This window comes from Squalius cephalus (assembly GCF_949319135.1).
Source record: "Squalius cephalus genome assembly, chromosome: 25".
Lineage (NCBI taxonomy): Eukaryota > Metazoa > Chordata > Actinopteri > Cypriniformes > Leuciscidae > Squalius > Squalius cephalus.
The window spans coordinates 27945364-27965069 of NC_137146.1; the positions used below are offsets into that span (position 1 = coordinate 27945364).

The 19706-nt window shown below is 37.8% G+C and overlaps 1 protein-coding gene across 3 annotated transcripts; it reads right to left on the minus strand.

Moving 5' to 3' along the window:
• Nucleotides 1-1188: 1188 nt before the first annotated feature.
• On the minus strand, nt 1189-19030 carry znf271 (zinc finger protein 271). Of its 3 annotated transcripts, none has more exons than XM_079863914.1 (13): nt 18964-19030; nt 18827-18871; nt 18360-18485; nt 15466-15747; nt 13121-13543; nt 11926-12246; nt 10464-10967; nt 9816-10007; nt 7316-7669; nt 6193-6510; nt 3674-4276; nt 3473-3583; nt 1189-2803 (listed from the first exon to the last, which is right to left on the minus strand). In XM_079863914.1, exons 3-13 carry the CDS (start codon nt 18466-18468, stop codon nt 2688-2690), a joined length of 3333 nt encoding a protein of 1110 aa, XP_079720040.1. In that variant the 5' UTR covers nt 18469-18485; nt 18827-18871; nt 18964-19030; the 3' UTR covers nt 1189-2687. The 3 variants fall into 3 exon arrangements, with proteins under 3 accessions (XP_079720040.1, XP_079720038.1, XP_079720039.1); XM_079863912.1 differs by having other exon boundaries at nt 18342-18485; XM_079863913.1 differs by lacking the exon at nt 18827-18871 and having other exon boundaries at nt 18342-18485; nt 18964-19026.
• Between the last annotated feature and the right edge of the window lie 676 nt (nt 19031-19706).

Consider the following 19706-nt stretch of genomic DNA (forward strand, 5'->3'; position numbering starts at 1 on the left):
ATTAGCAGACCATCACCTGCTGTTAGCATCCCATTGACTCCCATTCATTTTGGCGTCACTTTGGCAGCGAATAACTTTACATCTGAGGCGTTTAAAGACTCCATTTGTCCATTATTTATTTCTAAAGAAACACGACAATGTATAAAAGGCTCCATTACCTTGTACGTTACGTTATGGCCCCGTAGAAGCAGTTTTTGTAAAAATAGGCTAACGATTGCGTCATAACCACCCGACTCTCTGTCGCACAGTAGAGAGATTACCGTATGGACAGGAGGAGAAGCTCGCGGGCGATCGGGGGGACGTGGAGGCAAAATGACAAAATAATTAATCAGAATATTTAGCAAAAGTTTCTCCTGCTCCTAGCTCATGGACACCTCTTACTCACACTCTCCGTCTCTGCAAGTTTCGGAAGGGAATGATTCAGATTTCTCTTTGCACAGCTACTAGAAGACAGACAGGTTGCTCACGTCACATTTATGTCATCAAGCTCAGTTTGAGTCTGCGCAGTCGCTCAGCCATCAGGAAGAAGAGCTTCTAATTGACTTCACTTTTCTCCGTTGAATCCAATGGGGTCGCTGTGTCCATTTCTTTTACTGTCTATGGGGCAACCGTGTTCATTATTACGTTGTGCGTCAAGTTCAAGTGGTTCTCTTTCGCCGTAAATTGATGCATACGGCCGTCTGCCGGAAGCTAGTTATTTTAGTCGATAAAGTTTTAAATATGAATATTTTATAAAAGGAAAAAAGAATATCATATACACCTAGAATGACTTGAGGGTGAGGAAATTATGGGATAATTTTCATTTTTAGGTGAACTATCCCTTTAATTACAACATAGGCCCTGTCCCAGATGGCACACTTCATATGCACTTACAGTCTTGTGGACCTATAATGGACGCAACATCGCTTGCTCGTGTGGTTCAGGAGATTGTAGAGTCTCCCATTTGTTATTTTAGGTTTCAGAACTGTGCTCGCGAGGTCCCCCTTTGCGGTCGTTACACGCCCAAGATACACACTTTTGCTGAGCCCGCACTGAAGCGAGCTTTGCAGCAGACTTCTAAAGTGACATTACCGTATGTCACAACAGTGCAGACTCATGGGAAAAGTTAATTTAGTGAGAGATTAGTGATGCTTCAGTGTTTTATTGAGTGATTTAGTAAGGCCTTTTATTCCTGCTTTTTTATTGAATGGATTGATTGTGCTGTAATGTTTAATTGAGATGTGTAATGGGGGTTCAAGGGGATTAATAAAGATTTCTAACCAAACCCAACCATAGGAAGACCGTGAGTGTTTAGGGTGCCATTTGGGACAGGGCCAGAGAAACAATAAGAGGAAAATTGGGTTACACTTTATTTTAAGGTGTTATTGTTACAGTGGAATTATATATTTAAGTACTGAGTAATAATAAGCAACTACATGTACTTACTATAAGGTTAGGGTAGGATTATGATTTGGTTGAGGGTTAGTTGCATGTAATTATGCATTATTTACTGTTATTAATATGGTAAGTACATGTAACATGTAACAAGGACACTGTAAAATAAAGTGTTACCGAAAATTGTTACTGTTGCCACTAAAAAAGAGATGTATATATAAATATTTTTAAGACTAAACATTTGAACTCTTTTAAACATTTATTTACATCTATTATGAGATGTCAGGTATAAAAGAAACAAATTATTACAAAAACTTTGGTGGTCAAAGTAATACATTATAATATTAATGCAATGAGTTGGTGGCAGTATACTTGCATGGCATTTAAGCAGATCCCGAATCTGCAGACTTTACATTTTCTACACTGACTTTTGAGGAAAAAATCTGTGGAATGGATTTAAAAACAGTAAAATGTATTAAATACAGCTTTGAGCTTAAAAATTCAACTGATGAATATGTAAAGGTCAGGAAATGTGTTGAATGACATGCACAGATTCTGTAACAGGAACGTGACATTAAAGTTTTCGTACTACATTAGGCTTGTTCAATTCTCCTAGAGAGTTTAACTCAGATGCAAACACCCTTGAACAAGCTAATAACGGTCTAAAGATTACTTGAAAATTACAGGCAGGTGAGCTTGATCATGGTTGGAACTTCAGGAGAAGATTCGATGAACCCTCTACTATATCAACGTCCTTTTTGCATGTTCATTCAACAAGATTTAGCCAGTCTGAGTGCTGGAAATTCCTCTCTTTTCTCCCTGATGGAAGCTCTACTCACAGCAGATGCCAAACGTCAAGGCTTCTCTCCAGTATACATTTGGCGAAGATCTCCTATTTGGCAAAAGTTTATGAATACATCAACAAATTCACAAAAATGTGTAGTAGGTCATTTTTGAGGCCTCCCGAATGTATAAAGTTCTTCAGACTGGACGGTTCTCATCAGGAACACTGATCGGGATTGTTTTCCATGTGAATTCAATCATCTTCACTGAACCTCCACATGTGTTGTGTGGTTCCCTGCTCAAATTCTTGACCAAAGTTTTTAGTCTCACTCAATACCACCTTTCTAATGAAGAGGATTCGAGTCTTCACGGATGGAGATCGGATTCTGGATTGAGTGTAGAATGCAGTTCTTTTTCTTAAAAACTGCTTTTTTGGCATCAGGATACTAGCAGTCCTTAATAAATGCTGCAGATTCTTCAATGTGCTCTGATGTTTGGCAAGGTGAGAAACCCTCTGGTTTCCATCCAGATCATTCATTTTTTAAAGTCTCAGATGAGACTGGACTGGAAGGAGCTGAGGAGACCGTAATAGCCTTCACGTCATCCATTATAGCAAAGCAGTTTTCTTCAGATTTCACTTGACATCCTGCAAAAACATACCAGTGTAGTTACACTGCAGGAAGAAGTAATAATTTCAGTCATTTTAATTTGCAGGGCTGCCCCGTAATAGTCGACTATTGACCTCAAATATGGCTAATCATTTGAAAGAGCTCGCACTAATGCTAACCTAGATAAATGTGTGCTATTATTAGGTGTTAGTGCGGAGTGTGGAAGCTGAAGATTTACTGTATGACATGGAGGCGTCGGCGCAATCACTTGCAATTTTTCCCTCTAATAACAACAGAAACAACTTAAAACACGCTGTCATTTTTGGTCATATAGAGAAGAGTAATACGTCATTCGAAACTTTATCTATAGAAAGCTTGAAATTTGTACTTTTAAACGAACCAATTCAATTCAAACAAATAGGCTACTCTCGGATTATGTAATCCGTATGAATGGTGCATTTCCTCCAAAGCGGAGATGGCGAGTCAGCATCGTCTAATTCATCTTTGCACCCGACACTGACTCAGAAAACACTAGTTTATTAAATGTCTCCTTGCTATTTTTTCTGACACATTCATAATCTTCCACACATTTCATTAGTGTTGAAGGAGAGGCTGGAGGCTACTTTCTCTCTAATCTAACCACATAAGAGAAATACACATTATATATTTTTGAATTAGCTGTTTATAATAACCTAAGCCATACTTACCGTATTCATCGCCAGACTCTGGTTCTTGCTTAACTTCTACAGCTGCGTTAGAAGGGCCTACGCCAACGGTGACCTTCACAACCTCCTTTGTTGCAGGTAAATCTTTCCCCTCTGTAAAACATTCATTTTAAAATTAGACAGTATATAGAAAGTCTCACTGGTTCTGAATGTCACGAAGGCGAGTAAATGACGACAGAATACCTGCATGCATTACACGCAGGTGTTTTTTCATGGATGATGAATGAGCGAAGAACTTGAGGCATATGGGGCATTGGTAAGGCTTCTCCCCCGTGTGACTTCGCAGATGTACAGATAAATGCGCGAACTGTCGGTAGCTCTTCTTGCACTGAGGACACTGGTACGGCTTCTCTCCGGTGTGAACCCTCTGATGGACCACCAAATCTTTAGCTTGGCCAAAACTCTTCCCACATTCAGGGCACTCGAATTTGGGTTTATTCTCCTTGGAGTGAGTCCGCAGGTGGACCTTCAGGTGTCCCGCCTGACTGAAAACCTTATCGCACTGAGGGCACTCGTGCTTTTCTTCGGTGTGTGTGCGTCGGTGCAGAACCAGACTGCTGGGATGACTGAAGCTGCGCTCACACTGCGAGCACTGGAAGAGTTCATCGCCGCGGTCATAATGGTGCCGGCGCTGATGACGCGCGAGGTCCGAAAGTTTGACGAATCCTCTCCCGCACTCGGAGCATTTGTGAGGTCGTTCTCCTTCATGGACATAGCGCACATGTTTCCTGAGGCCAGCCGCTTGAGTAAACGTCTTCAGACACAAACTGCATGTGTGAGACACCCCTGGAATTATAATGTGCAATGTTAATAATAAAATCTTTATTAACATTTTCATTCAATTAATTTGAATTACTAATAAAATTAATACTAAAATAATGTATGTAATATAAAATAAGAGTCCGAGGCCATTTTCAAGAAACGGCTGAAGACGCATCTTTTTCGGCAACACTTGATCCATTAATACTAACACTTTATCTTCTATTCTATATACTATCTTAAAAAAAAAAAAAAAGTGCACGTACTGCGTTAGATTAAACTGGGAAGGGTCATAGCACTTGCATATTGTTGTCCTATTGTTAGTTTCACTGCTTCTATTGTTCTCTTTGGATAAAAGCGTCTGCTAAATGAATAAATGTAAATGTATTTATATTTATTCAATAACTATAACCTCTGATGATGTTTTGTCAGAAATGCAACATTTGAGCTTGTGATGCATTGATTGTAATTCCAGTGTAGTGTGTAACTTTTATACATTTTTTGCAACAGATAAAAAATTAACAGTTGCAAAGCACCACATCTAAGACAAAAATGTACTTTGCAAAATAATACATTATAAAAAATTTTTTTTTAATGTGAATCAAAGAGAAACTGAAGAACTCCTAAAGAAAACGTTCAGTAAGAAATTTACCATCAGGCATTCATTTTTTTATAACCTCAACTCCAAATATGTACAAGGTGACATATTACTGACGTTAAAGGATAATTATTTAGCACTTTGAGTCTCTTTTCTGGTTTGTTTTGGATGAACTAGAGTGGTGGACACAGAAATTTTGCCGATGGGTCCCGTCTCGACTTTTTGACTCGTTTAGAATCGTTTAGAATCGCCTCGTTTAGAATCGCCTTTGACCGCTTCAGAGCGGCTGTCTACGGGCATGCACGAACATGTCCTTAAACAACCCTTAACGTTCGTTTTCACAGCTGTGCAACTCACCGAGTGGTTAGTGGTGTTCGTTGATGATTAAAAACAAGTATATCGGCGCAATGTATGATTTCAATCCGTGTTATTTGCTATAGTGGAACTATTTTTTCAGATACCTCACAACCGCGTATAAACTTCCGCTCGATATTTGAGCCTGAAGCGCAGAAATATCAACGAGCAATGAGTCCACCAACAGAAATCAATGGGATTTTACAAAATGCCAAATAAAACACGACAGAAACTGTATTTCGCTACTTGTTTTTAATCATCAACGAACACCACTAACCACTCTGTGAGTTGCACAGCTGTGAAAACGAACGTTAAGGGTTGTTTTAAGGACATGTTCGTGTATGCCCGTAGCCAGCCACTCTGAAGTGGTCAAAGGCGATTCTAAACGAGTCAAAAAGTCGAGACGGGACCCATCGTCAACATTTCTGTGTCCACCACTCTAGTTCATCCAAAACAAACTACAAAATAGACTCAAGGTGTTAAATACCAGAATTATCCTTCAAAGGGACAGTTAACCCAAAAATGAAAATGCTGTCATCATTTACTCTTCCTTATGTTGTTTAAGTGAGTTTCTTCGGTTGAACTAAAAGGAAGATATTTTGAAGAATGTTTATTATCAAACTGTTGAGGGCAGCCACTGACTTCCATAATAGAAAAAAAAAAAAATACTATGTAAGTCAATGACTTACCATCAACTTTCTGGTTCAAGAACTTTCAAGATTCTTCAAAATATCTTCTTTTTAGTTCAACATAAGAAAGAAACTCATACAGGTTTGAAACAACATAAGGGTGAGTAAATGATAACAGAATAAAACATTTTGGGTGAACTATCCCTTTAAGTCATCTAAACAAATTTATAAAGACTGGGGAAAAAAAAAAGTCTTTTGCCTCAAAAAAGAAATATTTATTTCAAAGCATTAAAAATACGTAAACAACACTTCTTTATGGTATACATGCTTCTGATAGCTAGCCACCCCTTACAGCGTCTTACCTGTATGAAATGCATCTTGGTGTTTTTTGAGACTTGCATCAGAGATGAATGTTTCATCACACATCGAGCACTGGAGCGGGTTCTGGCCCGGGTGGCCGCTCTGGTGGGCGATCAGGTTTCTCCTCCAGCGAAAGCTCAGGCCACACTGAGAGCACTTGTATGGTCTCTCTCCTGTGTGAATCCGCTGGTGAATTTTAAACATACAATTCTGACTGAATCTTTTCCCACAATGAGAGCATTCGAATGGCTTCTCCTGCAAGTCCACTTTTGGACCACCTGTTGGTTTCTCCGCTCCACTTTGCTTCTTTGTGGAAGCTTCTGGAAAACAAAGAGAAAATAATCCGTAAAAAAAGCATTTTTAATCTAAACATTTTTAAGTAGTGCTGCCGGGCAACGATTAATCACGATTAAACACATCCAAAATAAAAGTTTGTGTTTACATAATATATGTGTGTGTACTGTGTATAATTATTTTGTATGTATAAATACACACACATGCATATACAGTACTGTGCAAAAGTCTTAGGCATGTTAATATCCCCCCTCCCCCCAAAACAATGTTTTTAAGTCAGTTATTTATATCTTTTGCTGTAGTGTGTCAGTAGGAAATATCAGCTTACATTTCCAAACATTCTTTTTGCCATTAATTGTAATAATCCAGTGAGATTTGTGTATGCACAAGGAGTCTGACAACAGCCGGTATGATCTGATCTCACCATCATCGAGTCCGTCTGTGATTACATGAAGAAACAGAAGAAACTGAGACAGACTAAATCCAGAAGAACTGCAGGAACGTCTCTGAGATGCTTGAAGAAACCTTCCTGCAAAGCTACAGTGAAAAGCACTGGCACTTGTGTTAAAATGCTGTAAAGTGAGAATGCTTTCAAAAATAACATCACAAATTGAATTTATTTATGATTTAACTTTTATTAACTAATTCAAATCAATATATGGTGTAACGACCCTTTGCGTTTAAAGTGGCCTTTGTCCAGGTACACTTGCGCATAGTTTTTCAGGAAGCTTTGCAGGAAGGTTTTATTTTGGATGTGATTAATCGTTGCCCTGCACTAAAAGAAAGATACAATTTTTGAGGACTGACATTTGTGAGAAACGTCAAACTTACTTTCATGAATTCGCATGTGAGCTCGGAGGAAACTGGGCCGCCCGAACCCCTTGAAGCAAATAGGGCAGTTGTGTGGCCTCACTCCTGTGTGAACTTCCAGATGTTTTTTCAAGTCTCCAGGGGTATAAAAGCTCTTACTGCACACAAAACACAGGAACGACCTCTCTCCTGTGTGAGTTTTAATATGCACAACCAAAGCCGATCGCTGACGGAAGCTTTTGTTACACGTGGGACAGTTGAATGGTCTTTCACCCGTGTGAATCCGCTCATGCTGTAACAAGCCTTGGCGTCGGCCAAACTTCCTCCCGCAGTAAGAGCAGGGGAAGCACTTGCCCTCGATGTCAGCATGCTGATCTGTTCAAATGACAAAGGAGGATCCATATTATCAAAACCACTATAAAACTCTTAGCTTTTGTGTCAACTCTGTTACAATCATCACTCAACCCTGTTACAATACCGTAGTATTATAGAAAACAATTCTGCAAAACTGCTTTATCCTTTCAGGAAGTGAACTCTACAAGGACAAGTGTCTGTGCCTATTTTGTCATCAAATCATTAAAATGTCAACCCTGTTACCAGGATATTTCATAGTGAACAAATTATTTTTTGAAAAATGCATAGTTGTAGAAATATAAATTATTTTTTTTATTTTTTTTTAAATAAACACTTTTAGTGCCTAAGAAATGGCTGTCAATCCTATTACCATCAGCACTCACCCCCGTTACAATACTGTAGTATAATGGAAAATATTCTGCAAAACTACTTTATCCTTTCAGGAAGTGAACTCTCCAAGGACAAGTATCTGTGCATATAATGTCATCAAATAATTAAAATGTCAACCTTGTTACCAGTATATTTTATAGTAAATGATATTTTGAAAAATGCATAGTTGTAGAAATATAATTTAATTACTTTTATTTTTTTTAAATAAACACTTTTAGTGCCAAAGAAATAAGAAATGCATTCTGAGTGTCAAATTCTTAGTGCCTAAGAAATGTCTGTCAGTCCTATTACTATCAGCACTCACCCCTGTTACAATACCGTAGAGTATTATAGAAAACAATTCTGCAAAACTGCTTTATCCTTTCAGGAAGTGAACTCTCCAAGGACAAGTATCTGTGCCTATTTTGTCATCAAATAATTAAAATGTCAACCCTGTTACCAGGATATTTTATCGTAAACAAAGGATTTTTGAAAAATGCATAGTTGTAGAAATATAATTTAATTTTTTTAAATAAACACTTTTAGTGCCTAAGAAATGGCTGTCAATCCTATTACCATCATCACTCACCCCCGTTACAATACCGTAGTATAATAGAAAATATTCTGCAAAACTACTTTATCCTTTCAGGAAGTGAACTCTCCAAGGACAAGTATCTGTGCTTATAATGTCATCAAATAATTAAAATGTCAACCCTGTTACCAGTATATTTTATAGTAAACAAATGATATTTTGAAAAATGCATAGTTGTAGAAATATAATTTAATTACTTTTATTTTTTTATCTTTTTTAATAAACACTTTTAGTGCCAAAGAAATAAGAAATGCATTCTAAGTGTCAAATTCTTAGTGCCTAAGAAATGTCTGTCAGTCCTATTACCATCAGTACTCACCCCTGTTACAATACCGTAGAGTATTATAGAAAACAATTCTGCAAAACTGCTTTATCCTTTCAGGAAGTGAACTCTCCAAGAACAAGTGTCTGTGCCTATTTTGTCATCAAATCATTAAAATGTCAACCCTGTTACCAGGATATTTTATCGTAAACAAAGGATTTTTGAAAAATGCATAGTTGTAGAAATATAATTAAAAAAAAAATTTTTTTTAAATAAACACTTAAAGTGCCAAGGAAAAGAAATGTCTGTCAGTCCTATTACCATCAGCACTCACCCCTGTTACAATACCGTAGTATTATAGAAAACATTCTGTAAAACTACTCTATCCTTTCAGGAAGTGAACTCTCCAAGGACAAGCATCTGTGCCTATTTTGTCGTCGAATAATTAAAATGTCAACCCTGTTACCAGGATATAGTATAAGCATATGTCAAGTAAACAAATGATTTTTAAAAAATGCATAGTTGTAGAAATATCATCATTAAATTCTTTTTTTAAATAAACACTTTTAGTGCCAAGGCTAAGAAATGTTTGTCAGTCCTATTACCATCACCACTCACCCCTGTTACAATACCGTAGTATAATAGAAAACAATTCTGTAAAACTACTTCATCCTTTCAGGAAGTAAACTCTCTAAAGACAAGTATATTTGCCTATTTCTCATTAAATTCAACCAAGTGTTAACCAAGTTAACAGGAATTATTGAGAGGATATTTGTGGAAATATCAGCATACCCGGTTACCTTTTTGAATTTTACATCACGTTATTTCTGAAGGTTATATAAGTTTATTTGTAGTTATTGAGGTGGAACAATACAATTTATTTGTTATCTTCATTCAAGAAAAGAAAAGCCAGTATTGTAATGTGTCCTGGCAGGTCCTCCTACCTGGATGAAATATAAGCTGATGTCTTTTCAGGGAAATTGCGAGCGAGAAGGTTTTGTTGCATATGGCACAATGATAAAGCCTCTGATGATCTGTCAGCTCTGAGCTGGAACTCTGATCAGCATCATGGTCTTCATTCACTGATGGACTGAGTCCCGTCTCAGTCTCTAATAGATGATCCCCTGTGCTCATTTCTGCAAAACATGTTCAGACACATTACTACGCATTTATGCTATATTAAGACACAACTATGTTACTACATAAACTGGCCATAAAAAAACAACAGTAACACTTTACAATAAGGTTCATTTATTAAACATTAGTTAATGTATTAACTAACATGAACTAACCATGAGCAATACATTTGTTACAGTATTTATTAATCTTTGTTAACATAAGTTAATAAAAATACAGCTGTTCATTGTTTGTTCAAATTAGTTCACAGTGCATTAACTAATGTTTACACAATTTTAATAAAGCATTAGTAAATGTTGAAATTAACAAATGCTGTATAAGTGCAGCTCATTATTAGTTAATGTTCACTATGAACCTTATTAAAGCTGCAGTCGGCAAGTCTGGTGGATTGAGGGGACTTAGCCAAAATGTTTCATGTTTACAACTCTCATTGCCAAAACAACTAGAGAACATACCGTCTACCGAAGCTCCAGGGTTTCCAGAAAGCATTGCTGAGAGCTGTGATGAAACAGAAACACCACAGACATCTTCCACGTCACTCACTTCACCCTGTTCCCCCTCTTTAGGAAGGCGCTCATCCAGAACATCTCGCTCCTGCAACTTGTTCAGATGGGACTGCATGTGTGCTTGCAGGCTACTGGGCCGAGGGAAGCTCTTCGAGCACAAAGGACAACTGTGGGGTCTCACGCCGGTGTGAGTTCCCATGTGAGTCTTCAGATCCCCCGAACCATAAAACCGTCTGAAGCAAATGAAACATTCGAAAGGCTTTTCTCCAGTGTGAATTTTCCTATGCACGATCAACACTGAACGCTGCCTGAAGCTTTTATTGCACACGGTGCAGCGGAACGGTCTCTCCCCGGTGTGAATGCGTTTATGTTGCTCCATATCTTGGTGCCGTCCAAATATTTTCCCACAGTACGGACAGGTAAAGCGCTTCCTTTCAGCAACACTCAAACGTTCTTTTGAAAGAAAGAAATCAACAGGATTTTCAGTGATGACAGACAAAAGAAACAGATGTAAACAGCAAACCCAACAACATATTGTACTGAGCATTGCTATTGGTTATTTAACTCCGGGGTTCTCAAGCAGGAGGCCGAGGCCACTGAGAGGGGCTAAAGATGACTTAAAAGATGATTTAAAGCATTCAAATAAACTAAAACAACTAAAAATCAAGATTTTCTGCTTTTTAGACATTGTTTTTTCTTGGAAAACATGGATATATGAGGTAGCCTGATTTTAAAAGTGCGTTTTTTTAGACCTGGTTAAGCCATGCAAATTAATAAAATATTGGCGTTTTATAATGAATATACATTTTTCTGGTTACAACAAGCTCTAAAATATGTTATCAAGTAGAAATTAAGAACCACTGTGCTAGACAGTCCTCAAAAATGTTTAAAATTGTGTAAAAATGGAAAACTATTACAAATAATAACAATAACAATAGGTTTTATAATCAGAAATTAACTTGAAGAGTTCAGATGCAAAAGCCTCTAAAGTGCCGTCTGAAAATTTCTTCTAGAATGATTATTTTTATCAAGTTCAGTAATTTCACTTAAATGGCAATGAAAATTACCTATTAAATGTCATTTAAGTGAAATTACTGAACTTAAATATACAAACTTGATAAAAATGATCATTCTAGAAGAAAATTTCAGACGGCACTTAGAGGCTTTTACATCTGAACTCTTCATTTACTCTAGAAACAAATAAAAAGCACACAAAAAAAGAAACCTTAGAAAGTTAACAGAAAGTAAATATTTTATAGATATATTTTTCACAAATTTCACAAATTCTTTATATTTCAGAAAGGGCAACTCTTGCAGGGATCATCATATTTAGAGGACTGTGGCATTAAAAAGTTTGAAACGGAGATGGCGCCATCATAAAACCTCACAGGAGGTGTTTGTCCATCCTCACCTGGATGAGCGACTCGCTGATGCTTTATCAGGGAGAAGGAGAGAGAAAACCTCCTGTCGCAGAGCGTGCACTGGTACGGTCTCTCCTCTGTGTGATGAGTGCGGTGGTGTTTTTTAAGGTTCACTGCTTGACTGAAATATTTCCCACACTGGGAGCACTGGTACGGCCTCTCTCCGGTGTGAACGCGCAGATGGATTCGAAGCTTTGCTTGCTTATGAAACCTCTTTCCACACTGATTGCACTGGTGTGGCTTGTCTTCCTCGTGAAGTTGCTGGAGGGCAGTAAACTCTTCCTCTTGAAGAGGGTTATGTGTTCCAATGCCTAGAAGAGCAAATGACATGTTAATAGCATATGTGGAGATTGATGAGATTTCAAGATGGCTTATGCTATTATATTTTGGTAGAAACCAGACCGGCATCCCAAAGTGCTTACTATCCACCCTAAGTGAGATTAGAATAACGTCCTAAAGCATAGTCTGTTGACTATTAGTCTGTTGGGCTATTACTTCTGGTAGATTTTCTAAGTATGGATCCGTGCTCATTCTAACGGCTAATATTGCCTACGTCCCATTTGGATGAGGATTCGGTTTAGAACTACAAACATGAATGAAAAGAACTACAAATATGGCGGATGTGTGTGAGTCCGAAGGGTTAAGTAGAAACAAAGGGGTTTTACTAATAATAAATATCTTATCTGATGAAAAATCTATATTTAAAGAGGACCTGTTAAGGTTTTTTTTTTTTACATTTTCAACTTTTGTTGCTGTTTGAGCATGAAAAAAGGTCATAATATTCCTCATTTAACTAATTAATATGCAGAATAAAGGGGCGGGGCCTGATTGTGTTAGTTAGTAGTGCAGTTCCACTTTGCGTGATTCATTTAAATACTCTCCTCCCATTAATTTTGTGTCTGAAAGAGAAACTCCTACAAATACATATGCAACAAGGTCAGCCGCTAAAATAACCCTGTCCTCGCCTTGTCAGCGCTAATTTTACACTGCGTGTCTTTAGTAAATCCTGACAGCAGTTTTTAACACCAAAAGAGGGTTTGTGTTGAATCAAGCTTGTACATCTGGCCCTTAGTATAAAGTGGGAACAGGCATAGTACAAGTAAGCGAACTGGGATGCAGAATATGATAACCATGGTAAGGTTTCTGTTAGACATAACTATACATCGATATACTTATTAGACTCACTCTTTTCAGCAGAAAGTGCAGAATCCCGAGAGAGCTCAGGTGAAGGAGATGGAGCTCTCTCACACACTTTCTGTTGAGTTTGGGCATCGTGTTCATTAGATGCTTCGCTCTCAATACTGTCCACAAGGTCCAGAGAGTGTGATTCAATGTTGTCCTTAAGTGCGTCAGTTTGTAAGTGTTTGTGCAGATCTTCAGAGCCCACAGAACTGCAAGGCCTCTCGTCGTCACGAGCATCTGCATGGTTCACGTCGTCTGATTCAGAGACGGTCTGATGGAGAGATCGTGTGAAGCTGTTGACACAGTCAGGGCAGCGGTGGGATATCTCTCCGGTGTGTGTTAGCTCATGTTCCTCAAGCTGACAGGCAAAGTTTTTCCCACATTCAACACAAATTAAGCACTTGCCCTCCGTACTAACATCTTGACCTGCAAAAAGAGAGGATGCTTTATTCTGATTGGTCGAAATCTCTGCCTTTACAAAATAACGATTTATTTTAACGATTTATTGCAGCAAATGATTATTCATCATTTACTGCATGATGATGATTTATTTTGCGATTGTGACCTTTAATGAATGTATACGGTAATATAATGACTGTTATCACTGGAAGGTTTATAAAAGTGAATTCAATCTAAATTAAGCACTGATTTCTGTGTTTATATTTGGATTATGTAACTGAAATGTAACTAGACTAAACTGTAATCAAATCTGACTGGATGGGCCATAAACTGCCAGGACCCACAGAGGTTTCAGGTGTGTTTTTTACAACCTTAAAGGCCCCTGTGGCTAAATCCAGCTTTTAATGTAGTTTATATGTCTATGTGGTGTTTTTAATGTGCTTTAAGACAAACCATGTGTAAATTCATAAGTCGACAGCATTGCTGAGTATTTCCTCCTTAAAACTGCAGTGAACCAAAGACAGTCTCAAAAACACGCTTTGAAATCGCTGGTGTTTCTGACGTCACAAACTACCTTGTAACCAATCAGATCAACGTGTGATCGTCAACCAGTGGATCTCTGAGCTGAGTGAGTGAGTGGAGGCGGGGCTCAAGGTAGTTTGTGACGTCAGAAACACCAGCGATTTCAAACTGTGTTTTTGAGACTGTCTTTGGTTCCCCTATAGTAAATTTTATCCCTTAAAACTCACCTTTGATCACCAAAATGACACATTTAAATGTTTTTTCCTTCTTAACCCTTTAGAACCGGCCGACACATACCAGCAAGCTGTATTCATTTTACCGTAACCCTTCAACGTTTGCACTATCAAAGCCATTCAAATTGCCCCTGACAGTAGACAACATGCGCTTTTCGGCAATATACGGCTTATTACGGTAATTTCTGCAAATGACAGCGGCTTTCTGGCAGAGCGGGAGGGAAGGATTTGAACAGAGAGATACGAAGCGCGGCAGGTTAGAGTGTTTTGGATTGCATAAAACAATAAAAGAAACGAACAAATACATGGCGAAAGAAGTGTTAGACAGCAGAAGAGAGGATTGGGATCATTTTTAATGAAACTTGGGAAGCGGATGGCCGTTTCTCTTTCACGTATCTTAGCATGTGGTGTGTGCATGTGTATGTGTGCGTGCCGCCTTTTTCTGTTTTTTTCTAAATAAAAATCAGCAAATTTATTCTCTTTTTTTATTTTTGACTATTTAGCTCACCACACACAATAATGGTCAACAACTGTAATTTGTTGAAAGCTAATGTTTTTCTGAAAAAGAGGACACCTTGCACATGAAGATAGCACATTGTTTTAGAATTGTACAGTCAAAAAAATCCAAATATGTGAAAAACACCTATTTTAGCTTCAGGTTCTAAAGGGTTAATGCCTTAAAATAGCTTGAATGTAAATTAAACTAAGGGTGTAGAGTTACATTCAAGCTATTTTAAGGCATGAAGGAAAAAACATTTAAATATGTAATTTTGGTGATCAAAAGTGAGTTTTAAGGGATACAATAATTGACTACTTAAGTAGATGTTACAGTAGCTATGTTTCCATCCACATGTTTTATGAAAAACGCTGGATGGAAACGGCAAGATGCACATAATTTCTAAAAATGTGCATAAAAAACTTCATCAGATAAGAAGACATGCACATAAACTGCAATGGAAACACATTTACTGAATAAATGCGGAATAAAAGTGCCTCAACAGATCATGTGATCAGGAAACTTTGCACTCAAGTTAAATGTGCAACTTTGGATGGAAACATAGTTGGTGTTACAGTATGTATCCACAGTAAAAGGGTTTTAGCAGTCCATGTTATTTTGGGCTTAACAACACCCCGAAACTATAGAAAAATCATAGATTCTAATCTCTTATTGTCTGCAGTCTCAACATTTTGTACCTTGATGAAATGCACGCAGATGTCTTCTCAAGGAGGACAACAGGGCGAAGTTCTTCACACAGATCGTACAGTGGAAGGCCTTCGCATCCGTATGGACAATCTGGTGAGTCTTGAGGTCTCTTTCCCGGGTGAAAGTCTTAGCGCACACCAAGCACTCGAAAGGCCTCTCTCCGGTGTGAATCCGCACATGTTCGGACAGATGCTGAATACGGGAAAACCCCTTCCCGCACTGAGAGCACTGAAACGGCCTCGCTCTGGCAGAAACACTCCTCGCGTGGTCGTCTGTGGTGACATTTGAAAAGGAAAAAGATTGTGTTATGTTGTCTCTCTCAACAAATACACACATCTATTCAATATATTTCAATATATTTGACGGGTAAACAATAAGAGTGTTTCTGATTACATATTGTAGCTGCAAGATTGCAGATAAAACAGGAATCCAGTTGTACTCTGTGGTTTTCAGGGGTTTTGATGCCATGGACCCCTAAATATGATGTTCCCTTAGCGAGGAACTCCTTTCCTAACTAATATATACACTGCCCAGCACAAAAATAAAAGTCGCTGTTTGGATGTAAATAGACAAATGCTTAACAGTCAATATTGGATCATTATTGCAGTGATTGTTGTGTTTCTAGCATGTTTGGCAGCAGTTCATCTAATCTTAATTGATGGAGTGTGTAGCATTTAATTTCTTAAAGGTGCCATTGCATGGATTATTTTATAATGTTTCCTGGGGTGCCCTTATAATGTTAGTATGTTTTTTAGATCAAAATTTGTTATAATTTAGAAATAAAAGGCATTTTTCCTTGCCTGATTTTAGCCTCTGATTTGAACGCTCTGTTTGAAGGGGCGTGTCTGTGTGCGACTTCAGTGTAAACGCCCACTGCTGTGATTGGCTGCTGTGAGACTGCAGTGTAAACGCCCACTGCTGTGATTGGCTGCTGTGAGACTGCAGTGTAAACGCCCACTGCTGTGATTGGCTGCTATGAGCCTTCAGTGTAAACGCCCACTGCTGTGATTGGCTGCTGTGAGACTTCAGTGTAAACGCCCACTGCTGTGATTGGCTGCTGTGAGATTTCAGTGTAAACGCCCACTGCTGTGATTGGCTGCTGTGAGACTTCAGTGTAAACGCCCACTGCTGTGATTGGCTGCTGTGAGACTTCAGTGTAAACACCCACTGCTGTGATTGGCTGCTGTGAGCCTTCAGTGTAACGCTGTTGATCACGTGAATGAAGATCTTATCATTGCAACGCAGTTTCTGCACTCTCACTAATGATTTCACCAATGCAAACATGAGGTCAGTACAGTAAGAGCTTCGTTGTGCAGTGTAACAGCGTCATTGATTTCATAACGAGTTCATAACGAGTTTTGGCAAGTGTCCAGATAAACTCGCGCTGTGTGATTGACAGCTTGGGCGACTGGAAAGGGATTGTTCTTTGATCACTACCTGTATATTAATCACAGTTTAAGTAAGATTATTTTCATCCTACCAAGAGAAACGACGTGAAGTTGATCGTTTAGTCACTGGCTTGATTTACTGATGCATAAACAGTATTGAACGACTTTGAGAGAAAGATTATCTGTCTGAACTTGAACAATTACACATCAGACATTCACATAACCCACTGGTTCTTCAGAGGCTCGGATGGAGGAACTAAAAAAATACCTTTGTGTTCATTTGTACATCCAAAACACTGAGCAACTGCCATGCTTCGCTCGTTTGCAAGCCATGATGTCTCTCGAAGAAAAATGATTCGAACGGAGTTCCGCCTGGCCTTGAACATGGGCTGGCATATGCACATTTTTGGAGGCGTACATATTAATGATCCCGACTGTTGAGTCACAGTCGGTGTTATGTGGAGATTCGCCTATTTTTCAGGGGTGTTTTTCAAAAACGAGATTTAAATAAGAAGGAGAAAACAATGGGTGTTTGAGACTCACTGTATGTCATGTCCATGTACTGAACTCTTGTTATTTAACTATGCCAAGATAAATTCAATTTCAAATTCTAGGGCACCTTTAAGCAATCGTGTAGGAAGACACATCATGGCCATATTCCAGGATGAAAATGTTGACCAAAAATGTATGCACGTATTGATGGGAATGAATATTGTGATGTTATTTCCATCAAGAGGTGAATGAATGAATGAAGGTTTATTCGGTTACTAAAACATAGGACAGAATATATGTACAGAAAATTCATTACAAACAAAGATAGTAACCGAAAAGGTGTAGGCTGAAGCCATGGCTTATTACGCCTACCCTATTTACAAAACAACATCTCTACCCATCAAAATTTAAGAATACATTCTTGGTCAAGGTCTTGTGTTGAGAATGCAAGAGTCCAGCTCTCTGTAAAGCCTCCAGCACATCCCAAAGACTTTCAATGAATTTAAGCTCTGGATTGATGAGTGGAAGTGATTCTTCATGAAACTTGACATTGTCATCCGGGAATATGGCCATGATCTTCTTACTACATGTTTAAGAAATGAAAAGCTACACACTCCATCAGTTAGGCCTAGTGTACTGTATAAACCTGAAGAGAGACAAGATAAAATATAACAAAGTAACTGTCATTAATCTCATGATAACAGACAGGTCTTTAGAAAACAGAATAAAACAGTAATGTCAAATTATATTTATATTTCTTTAAATAAATAAATATTATATTCATTTGGTTTTATAAATTTATTTGCACATTTTTTTTACTTTTTCATTGACCCAGCACTACTTTAAGGCACACGGAAAAATGAAAATCAAAGTCAGGGCAATTTAAACTTTTCACAAATAGGCAGTGCCGTATTAGACTGTGCTTATCATACAGTAGTGATGAATGCAGTATGCCTAATGTATAATGTAAAGTCCTGCATTCTCACCCAGATCAAACACAGCACCTGATGTGTGTAGATCAAGTGTCCTCGCCTGTTCTTCAGTGCTACGGCCAGCTGATGGAAACACACACACTTCATCTGGGTCACCGTAGGACTTCATGCTCAGATCCATGGCTTACTGTCGAAAACCTAGAGGAGAACCACATTTTATTATCTAAACAGTGTTTTGTTTTTTTTTTTTTTTATGAAAATGCACTAGAGTGTTACTCTAGTACAGTGATGACATAAAAATGTAAAACTGTGGTTGCAATAAATTACTACAATTTTCATGTACCATGGTATTTGCATGGGTACTGCAAAATACTATAGCCTACTATAATACCATGGTATTACCATGATAGGCAATTTGTCTAAAGAGATGGTAATACCCTGAATAATCTATATATATTCTGAAATGATTGTATTTTATTATATTATGTATGTCTTAATGTCTATATGTCAACAAAATCAAAGCTGGAGACAGAACAAACCTCCTTTAGTTGCTACATGTCAGCACACAGTTAAAGGCGCATTATCTGTCATTCAGGAAGACGAAAGAGATAAATAAACATTAGCTGCGTCACAACACAGAGACACAAATGTGAAGTTCATGCAGAAGAAGCCTCACCTTTTCTGTGTCTCATCATACAATTATTATGCACGTCCACGGACTGGCAACCCGGAAATGACTGGAGGTTACTGTCTTTTCAAAATAAAAGTCAATCGCAAAAAAAGCTTGACCGAATATTCCATGTAAATATTTACGTTATGTCCATTTTAATCTTGCAACAAACATTCAACATGTCTAAAAATTGTACCTGGACACCAACATAAACATTGTTTAAATGTTATTACATCTTATAAAAAATTGTTCAAACAAGCTGTATATATTTTAAAGAAAGATATGCTAATACAAACACTTCTCAAGTAAAACATTTTTTTTTTTTTATTTAAAAATATTTTAAATAATAAATATTATTTTAATATGGGGAGGGGGGGTTAAATGATAAAACTGTAGTCGTACAGTTCACAATGATGCTAAAAAAAATATGGTGACACTTTATGGTTGTTAAACGTTAGTGTAATAATATGTTTATTTAATTAACTTATTTTGGGGGCACCACACTCTCTTTTTTAATTAAATTAAATGCTATTACTATACGAATTTACACTATGACACATATTTTGCTTGCATCCTGACTGTGTACTTAACATTAGGAACTTGATGTGTAATATCAGTAAGATATATAAGTTGAGATATGAGAAATATGCATTGCATAAATGAAAAGGTTGCCTACTTATTACTTAAAGTTATCATTGTGGAGATGTTGGTCCAGGTGCTCAGCCATCTTCAGCTTGATGTCCAGGGAT